We start from the raw sequence: 9277 nt of genomic DNA, 5'->3' as shown, positions 1-9277 counted from the left end.
TTCCCCAAGAGAATAGATTGTTTAGTACAAAAGGCGCAAGTGTGGCTTCTCCTCAGAAGGTCTTTTTCAAATTTTTAAAAAATACTTTTTATGTTTATTTATTTATTTTAAGAGAGAGAGAGAGCGGGGAAGGAGTAGAGAGAGGAGACAATCTCTAGCAGGCTCCCTGCTCTCAGCGCAGAGCCCAACGCAGGGCTCCATCTCACGAGCTGTGAGATCATGACCTGGGCGAAAGCAAAAGTCAAGGCTTAACCTACTAAGCAACCCATGCATTCCAGAAGGTGTTTAAGATGACCCCTAACCTCTGGGATGGCTGGACATAGGAAACAGAAATCATGACCTCTCAGAGTCCCATGACTTCCTCGTTTTAAATACATTTCTCTTTCCTTTTGCCACTTTCTCTCTCCCCCGCCCCCCAACATTCTCTCAGTCTCCCTCTTCTTTCCCTCTTTCCTTATCTGCTTCTCTTTTCCTACCCGTCCCACCACACTCTCACAGCACAGGTACATCTACCTCAGCCGCTTTCCTTTTCTCCCCTGATTTATCTATCTCCAGTCTCTCGTTTATGCTGCCCCCGCGCCACCCCCACCCCTCGCCCGACTCCCTCAGTCGTCTCCCTTTTCTCCTGTCAGCCCTGCAGGAGGCCGAGACTCCTCACGAAGCCCGGAGGTGGGAGGGTGGGTGGGTGGGCCCTGGCGCCGCGGTCCCGCCCCTCGGTGCGTGTGTGAATGTCTGTGTGGCCGTGACGCGGCGCTGGCGGCTGGGAGGGAGGCTGGGCCCGCTGGAGAGGGAGGTGAGCGGATCGCTGGGGCTGCTCGGCTCCTGCGCGCCCTCACGCTCCCCGCCGCCCGCCGAGGCGCAGGCAGGGCGCAGGCGGCGGCGGGCGGCATGGAGAGCCTGCTGGAGAACCCGGTGCGTGCCGTGCTCTACCTCAAGGAGCTCACGGCCATCGTGCAGAACCAGCAGAGCCTCATCCACACCCAGCGCCAGCGCATCGACGAGCTGGAGCGGCGGCTGGACGAGCTAAGCGCCGAGAACCGCAGCCTGTGGGAGCACCAGCAGCTGCTGCAAGCCCAGCCTCCGCCCGGGCTCGTCCCTCCGTCGCCAGCCCCGCTGCCCGTCACCCCGGCCACAGCCGCCGCCGCCGCCGCTGGGCCCCAGGAACCGCTCCAGAATCACGGACAGCTCTCGCCCGCCGCGCCGCAGCCTGCGCCGGAGCAGCCACCGCTTCAGCACCACGGACAGCTCCTGGTGCAGCCCCAGCCGGGCCCCAGCAGCAGGGCTCACGCACCCCAGTCTCCCCACCAGCACCCAGTGGCGCCCGGGGCCGTCGCCGACAAGGAGAAGGAGCGTCCCCCGAGTTGTTGCACTGCCGCTGGAACCCTCCTTCAGCACAAATCCCCCGCCGCCCTCGGCAAGGGCGTCCTGAGCAGGAGACCCGAGTGAGTGGGGAAGAAGGGATGGGGACTGTTGTGACAGACAGGGAAGCAAATGGGTAAAAGGAGGAGATAAGGGGGAAACCAGGTGCACCTAAGAGTCTGAAGGACTAGAGTAACCTGAAGTGAAGAGATGAGCAGATGCTTGGAGGTAGAAGTGTGTCAAGGAGATTTGGGGGAAAGGAGGGATTGATATCAGTGTTTGAGAGGGCTGAGGGGATGCTGGAGCAAAAGAGAGCATCCAGACCATTACTGGGGGCAAAGGAGGAAAGAAATGGGTTTTAAGTTATTGGGGATACCGGTTTTAAAGAGGTTTTAAAGAGGACAAGATTGGAAGGAAGTTTTGGCGAAAATTAAACCAAAGAAAAAAGAACAGTTGAATTTTTTTAAGTTAGGAAAAATTTGGAAGGGAGTTTGGGTAGTAAAATTATTTGAATGGAGAGTGAGATATGAAAAAGACAGAGGCTTGCCAAAGAGACATGTTAAGAGCTTTAAAACGGCTAGGGTCTAGGCAGCGTAGAATTGGAATCTGAGAAAATTTAGGATGCAGGGGATACAGTTGAAAAGCAGGTATGATGTGAGAAGGCAGGGGAGCTGGAGGTAGAGGAAGATAAAGGGTGAGAGAAAGCATTTCCCAGAGGAACGAGTCTGGTTCTTTAAGTGATGCAGTGGGAGTCAAAGCCAGGAGTGGCTCTTTGGGGGAAGCTTACTCTGCTCTGACCTGAGTGGGCATCTTTCTTCTGAATCCCCATAGAACTAAAGGGGTGCAAAGACACATCCCACCAAGCCAGTGGAGGACTGTGTTATAGCCTGAGGTCTCAATCTGGCTATAGCTTTTTCCTCTGACTCAAGGAGGATTTCTGTGTAGGGTGGTTGGCAATTGTGGAAAGTGAACAATGATGAAAGGGATAGTTGACAAAAGGAATTGTTGGTATTTGGATGTTTAAATCTTTCTGTTATGGCTGGTGACTGCAAATCTTGTTTCTGCTTGGTTATCTGGTGATAATAGGAATCCTCATGTTGGCTCCTGAGAGAGATAGACTCATAACCCCAGGGAGGGACTCTAGAACCTCAAGCTCTTTACTTTCAGTGTCTGTGAACTAGGGACATGGGAAGAAGAGATGAAAGAGGACTGGAATATTCCCACCTCTGTACTGGAAAGGCCGTGACATATCAGCTTCCTTCCTCTGATTATACAGGTGATGGGAGAACTGCATGGAAGAACAGCTCAGGGGAAATCAGTACCTAGTCAGCACCTGCCCCTGACAATGGTGATGCTAAAGGAAGAGCGGGGTGGGGAGAGGAAGGAGGAGAGCCAAGAATCCCACCTTCATCCAGTCTCAGCATGTTTTAGGTCTGCAGATACTTGTGAAGATTTGATGTATTCCTTAAAAACTCATTTTCTCCTCACATCTACATAGTTAGAGAAGTTGGGTCAGGATATGTTAGCTCACGGGGTAGATTTGACTGGAACCATGGGCTCTTAGGGGTGAAGATCCAGGATGATCTGGCTTGGCAGACGTATAGCACTTGATTCAGGCCCCAAGAAAATGCGGCTTTCTTCCCCAGGTCCCTCAATGGCCCATTTGCTCTTCCTTCAGTTTCATGGTTTTCTTTCCTTATCTGGCATAAAAAGCAGAAAGTCAGTTTTCCCTCAGTGCCCATGGTTCAACAAAAGACAACATTCTTACAAGGTATTGCCTGGCTTTTCCCCCAAATGGGGGGGGGGGGGAGGGGAAGAACTAGTCCATTCATTTCCCTGGGGGCAGCCACAGTTTCCTGGTAATTATCATTCTTCACCTGATTCTTCTCCTCATGCCCTTTGATATCTCCCTTCTCTTTCACACTTTCTTTTCATCCCTTCAGGGAAGCATGAGCAAGAATGATTTAGTTAATTTTTCTTGGAGAAGGACTTTACTGTGGTCCCCAAAGTAGCTTAGAGAGCCCAAACTCTCCTTCCCAGGTGCTCTTGCTAGGAAACCAGGGATTTAGGAATCACTTGGATTCCTATCCAGCCTCACAAGTCAAAACCAGAGACAAACCATAGCGTCCTCATCTTTTCTTCTCCTTTGTCCTGCTTTTGCTTCCCATAGGAGCAAAACAAAAATAAGAAGTAATTAGAATGGTGGAGGAGAGTGGAAGTTGTTAAAAATCTTTACCTTAGAAAGTTGTGCCAGGCAATAAGAGGTTAATACCACAAGTGGCTCCTTCCTTCCTCCAGATCCTCCAGCTTTTCCCTCTGCTCTCTCTGAGGCTGGATACCAAGATACTTAGAGAGAACGCCTTACCTCCTCCCTGCAACTCTCTCCCTTTGGGTGTGAATCATGGACATCTTGGCTGGCTGAATGCCTTTTGTGCCTTTTGTGCCACTCATTTCTTTCCACGGTTTTGCCTAACTTCAACCTAAGTCCCCCTCCACCCCCACAGAACCTCAGGAATAAATCATTGTTGCTGACTACGTGTTTGGCCCCACCTTGCTTTCTACCCGTGACCCCCATTTTGTATGGCTGTCATCCTCTGCCCATACCTCTCGATGGTGCAGGGCTAGATGCAGCCAGCAGGCAGAGAGAGAGAGAGAGAGAGAGAGAGAGAGAGATCTTTATGGATAGGGTGAGATGAGGAGAAGAGCAGAGCCAGCAGCCCTCTCCCTGGTGTTTCTCCTGGGGAGCTCCCTGCTGAATCAGTTCTCTACTGGGCGTGCTGAAGTAGGAAGACGGTATGGCAGATGAGGTCTTTGGATCATAATTTTACTGAAATCTTTTCTCATTTTTTATTTGTCCTTCTCTGGCCTCGTTATAGTAAGAATGCAGCCCTGGTGATGTTGCTGAGGCTTGAGTGCGGGTTACAAGGGCCCAGGCATTGTGTTAGATGCATTATCTTCCCACACGGTTTGTCTCTTATCCTCAGAACTCCTCTTCCTGCCCAAATCCAGGAGAGGCAAGAGCCTTGGGGAACCTGGAACCAAGAAATAATGGATCGTTTAATTGTCATCAGATCTGCATTAATATGCAGGCTGGCCTCTCTCCCTTCTCCGCTGAGGGAGATGGGAAGGTGGTGGCCCTGGAGGTTAGGCCAAGGAAGCAATGATGAGGGGGTGAGTGAGTGCAGACATACCATGGAAGAAAGATGCTGGAGGGGTTAATGTTCTTTCTCTGCATGCTTCCTGGCTCTTGCTAAGCTCCAGCCCCCACTGTTTTTGCCTCTTAATGAAAGCAGTGATCTAGCTTCCTCCTCTTTATTTTTTCAATCAAGGCTCACAGCATCTACAGAATTGATTATCCCTTTTCCTGGCTGGAGTCAGAGCCTTAGCCTGATCTGGCAAAGTCTACTTCTTGCCATGGAAGCACATGACCCTCCCTTGAGGCTACTGCTTCAGTGTGACCACAGCTCCTCTGTCTGAGCACATGCTTGCACACCCACCCAGCCATGCATTTAGAGCCGGTGGATCCCAGGGCTTTCCCGTGTTCCCCAACCCTTAAGCAGAGGATTACTGGAGGCTGGGTAAGATTCCTGAATTGTGAATCAAATTCAGCTCCTACTCCCCACCTCCAAGTAGCCATGAAGTCTGGGTGGCTCAGTAGTAACCCCTGTCCTCTCTTCTCTTCCTTCGTCCTTTGTCTTCCTTTTATACTTTCTCTTCCTCACCACTTTTTCCTTTCTCTTTGTCCTTCCTTCTCTCTTTCCTCTTTCTTCTCTCCCCTCAAACTCTTTCTCTCTCCCATATTTTCTTCCTTCTATCTATCTGTTGGTTCCACGTAAGCTGCCCAGGGAAGACTCCTCTACTCCCATCCTTTAAGCATGAAATAAATCTTAGGTCAATTTTTGAGCTCCATGGTATCATACTGACTGGAGGCTGAAGGATAGTTAGAAAGTCATTAGATGTGCTTCTTAGCCTGTTGTCTAAAATGCTGATTGGAGCAGGTGTCTCTGCTCCTACTGAGTCAGGGTTGTCCTCCTGGAGATGACAGCTCAAGTCTGGCCCATTCTGAGAGCTATTAAGAGACTGTGAAGGTCTGTCAGTCAGTCAGCTGTATTTTATCTAGTGTCCAGTCCATTCAAAACTGTACACCCTGTGCTGGGGAAAAACAGGAAAGAAGCAAATAGACCTTGTTCAACATACATGAGACATATATCGAGAAATATCTAAACAAATATAAGCAGATTGCTGCTGCCTAGAGCCACCCTCTATCAGAAGAGAACAGGGTGAAAAGGGGGAGCATATAAATCATATTGAGAGCCCAGAGAGAAGGTTATCTTGGTTGGAGTCAAGGGTTTATGTCAGGAAGAGTAAGAGCCAAGGGTAGCTGGAAGGAGGACACAGCCTTGAAGATTCAATTCACAGAGATACCTGTATTGCATATGAACATCATCCCATCCCCTAAAAGTACAGTCCCCCCTACCCTAATCACCTCCTACTAGGCTAAACCCTTTCAACAGAGTAAGAAGGGCCTTGATACTCAGAGTCCTTGTCTACCTGTAGCTGGAAGGCCTGCTTTGCTGGGGAAGCAATGAGAAGGTCAGTGCTCACCAAACTGCATATCCTCCTTTTCTTCCTCTACCCCCAGCAAGAAGAGGACTTCTTGCCGGTCAGCTGGAAAATGGGGCCAGAGTGAAGGCTCACCAAGAGGAAGGAGTGTGTGTCTTTTTGCTCACCTAGAAGCCGGCACAAAGTAGGCACTTATAAAGATCCTCTGTCCCCTGCTTGTACAAGAGCCCAGACCACTGCTCTTTCTAGTTTTTCATCCAAAAAGAACACAATTCAAGAGAAACAAGTTACCCCTGCTTCAGGGAAAACCCACTGGGCTCTGTCCTCCTCACAAGCTCTCTGTGCCTTGCTCCATCCTGCTCTGTCCTTCCATATCCCCAAGCCCTTCCCAGGCCCACAGAGTTAGCACCATAAGGGCCCCATACAAAGACATCCTGGAACATTTTCCTATTGGCCTGAAACCAAGCAAGAGGAGCAGCAGTTGGTTCTGCTGATTCAGCAAATATCTGTGCAGCCTGAGTTTCAAAGGTCACTTACGAGAAAAGGCAGATGGGGTCAGGTCTGGGTGGAGAGCTGATGAAAGTGAGGCTGATATGGGAAAGGAGGGGAAAGGTGGGATCAGCAGTAGGACCTGTGGTCCAGAAAGAGACTTGGATCCTGAATTTAAATCCTGTGTAAAGATTTTTAGACAAACTGACCTTGTTGGGGACCCTCAAAAATTTTCACTGGGGCCCAAACGGACTCTCCATGGCCCTGAACACTAAGCAGCTGCTTAGTAAGGGGGTTCTTATAAGAAGTCCTGGGGACACTCTCATTGCGCCTGGCAGATCCCCAAATGCAAGGCCATCTGGCAGGATTTCCAAGGCTTGGGCGACTGCAGCACCTTCTTTTTCTGCTTCTGGAAAAGCACAAAGTGTAGGTTCTCATACAGGCTGGAAAGGGTTTCTTGTTTCCATGAGGAAGGTGGTCACCTCCATTTCAAGGAACATGGGCATTAACAAACAAACAAACAAACAAACAAAGATCAGGAATAGAATGAGGGAGAAATTAGGTTTTTCAGGCTAAAAAGAACTTAAGGAAACCACAGAATCACAGAATTTTCAAGACCTAGGTGGTTAAGAACATGGCCTTTGTGGGGCACCTGGGTGGCTCAGTCGGTTAAGTGTCCGACTTTTGATTTTGGCTCAGGTCATGATCTCACAATTTGTGGGTTTGAGCTCCGCATCTGGCTCCATGTTGACGATGCAGAGCCTGCTTGGGATTCTGTCTCCCTCTCTCTCTGTCCCTCCTCTGCGCTCTCTCAAAATAAACATTTACAAAAAAATTTTCAAAAAGAACATGGGCTTTGAAATTAAGCAAATCTGGGTATGAATCCTGCTCTAACATCTATGAGACTTTACGTTCATTATTTGCCCTCTTTAAGCCTCTGTTTTTTTCATTTATAAAATGAGAAGTAATATATACATTGAAGAGTTGTTGTAAAATTTAAAAGTTAAATAGTATCATTTGTTAGTACTGTTCAGGACACATAGTAAGTGCTCAATACATTGTAGTATTTCTACAGATAAAGAAACCAGGGCCTAGGGCCCATCCACAGTCAGACCACAGTGAAAGACTAGAATCCAAGTTCAGGATTCCTCCATCCTTCCAAGCCTGCTTTCCACCTGTGCCCTTTTCTCATCTACCCCTCTACCTTTGGACAATGCATACCCAAGCTATTGCAGATATGAGAATGTGGAGCTTACCCTGAAATGCAGCCAAGCAGGACAAATCCTCTAACCCTTGGTGATCCGTGATGAGGTCCCATGACTTTATAGTTGGGAAATACTTCCTTAAACTCAACTAAGTGTCTTCTGTTGCATCATTGTAAGATTATTTGCACTTCTCCTAAGGAAATCAAAGGGATCTGAATTATCACCCAGTGCCCCATGGTGATAAGAATGACCTTGCCCATTTTCTAAGTGGGGAAACCACAGTCTCATCTAGTATATGAAGTTGTCAAGGATTAAAGTAAAGGGTGAGGGGAATGGAATCTGAACCAGGAGAATGCTTGCAACTTCCCTGGAATGAAAGCTATATCCATTCTTCCAAATTCTTCCATCCTGGGGATGGAAGGGTAGACCTGCTCTTTGCTTACCTCTGAGGTCAAAAAGTTGCAAACAACAGCAGAGATTGACTGAGAAAAGGAGAGTCTGATGTGTTGTGGGATTTGGGGTGGTGGTTGAGGGGAAAGGCAGGGAGCTGGGGGAGGGCTCTACTTTCTCTGATCAAGCCTAGAGAAAAGAGAACTTTCTTAGATGAAATAACATCTAGGAGAAACAAAGAAACAAACAAGCAAACAAATAAACAGAAAAGAGAGTGGGCTTCTGAAATTCCATCCCAGGGTGGTTGTGACTGTGAGGCCACCACAGGCAAAGCCTGCTATGTGTGGCCCTGGGCACCGTGGGGGAATGGGCTGTTATGCTGTTGCTTTTTGTTTGGAATATCCCATCTGGGAGGGTTATGTAACTCTGCAGGACCAGTGTATGTGCTGAGTGGTACCTTTTGTCACCAGCAGGCAGGCAGGCTACTGTGGACAGAGGCCATGCAGTCTTGTCCAAGTCCCTGCCCACACTCTGTGCTGGCATCAGGCCATTCCCTCTGGCCACAGCTGTAGGGGCTGGAGGGCTTTAGGAGCTGGATCAGGGTCCTCCTGCCCTTAGGGGGAGTCAGAGCTGGAAAGGTACTAAAAAGTCCTTTGGTCCAAACTTCTCATTTGGCAAATGAGAAAACTGTGGCCCGAGAGGTGACTGATGCTTCCAGATGCGTCAGTGGCAGAACTGGGCCTAGAACTCATCATCTGGTTCTCCTGACACTATACGGTAATGGGCTGTGGGCGTACAAGGCCAAACCTATGGCGACTCAGGGGACCCAGGGAGGTCTCTGCCTTCAGACTAGCTTGCCTGTGCCAACAACTCCACAATTAGAGATTCCTTAGGATACTTCAAGGTTATCCCCCTTGTTAAAATGCAAATTCTCCTAGGATAGGAGAAAAACAACACATTTAGCTATATCAGCCTTCACACTTCAGCATGAAAGAGGTTTTATTTGAGCAGTGTCCAAGAGCTGATTTGATAAGGAAGGAGGATGCCATGGTGGCACTGATTGACTAAGGGACCAGGCATGAGGCTCACAAAAGTTGAAGGGCTCATGGGGGAGGCTGTTGAAAGCCTAAATGATTTTCAGCTCTGCTGTATTTTTCAGGGAACCAGCACTGCTTTGCCTGGATCTGGCAAGCGAAGGGGTAGGGGAACCCATGGCACTCCTGCACTGGCGTGTCTTGGAAAAGTAATTATCTGGGTCGTAGAGGGATACT

At 49.0% G+C, this 9277-nt stretch overlaps 1 protein-coding gene across 1 annotated transcript in view; it reads left to right on the top strand.

Annotated features, from left to right (window-relative positions):
* Positions 1-888: 888 nt before the first annotated feature.
* The window catches only part of IQSEC3 (IQ motif and Sec7 domain ArfGEF 3), a 103845-nt gene continuing 95456 nt past the window's right edge, over positions 889-9277 (top strand). Inside the window, exon 1 of the mRNA XM_049624870.1 lies at positions 889-1442. Coding sequence (XP_049480827.1) covers positions 889-1442 — 554 coding nt within the window. The remainder of the gene's footprint in view (positions 1443-9277) is intronic.

This window comes from Panthera uncia, chromosome B4 (genome assembly GCF_023721935.1).
Source record: "Panthera uncia isolate 11264 chromosome B4, Puncia_PCG_1.0, whole genome shotgun sequence".
Lineage (NCBI taxonomy): Eukaryota > Metazoa > Chordata > Mammalia > Carnivora > Felidae > Panthera > Panthera uncia.
The sequence above is the reverse complement of the archived record's forward strand: the minus strand, read 5'-3'. Positions and strand labels throughout refer to the sequence as shown.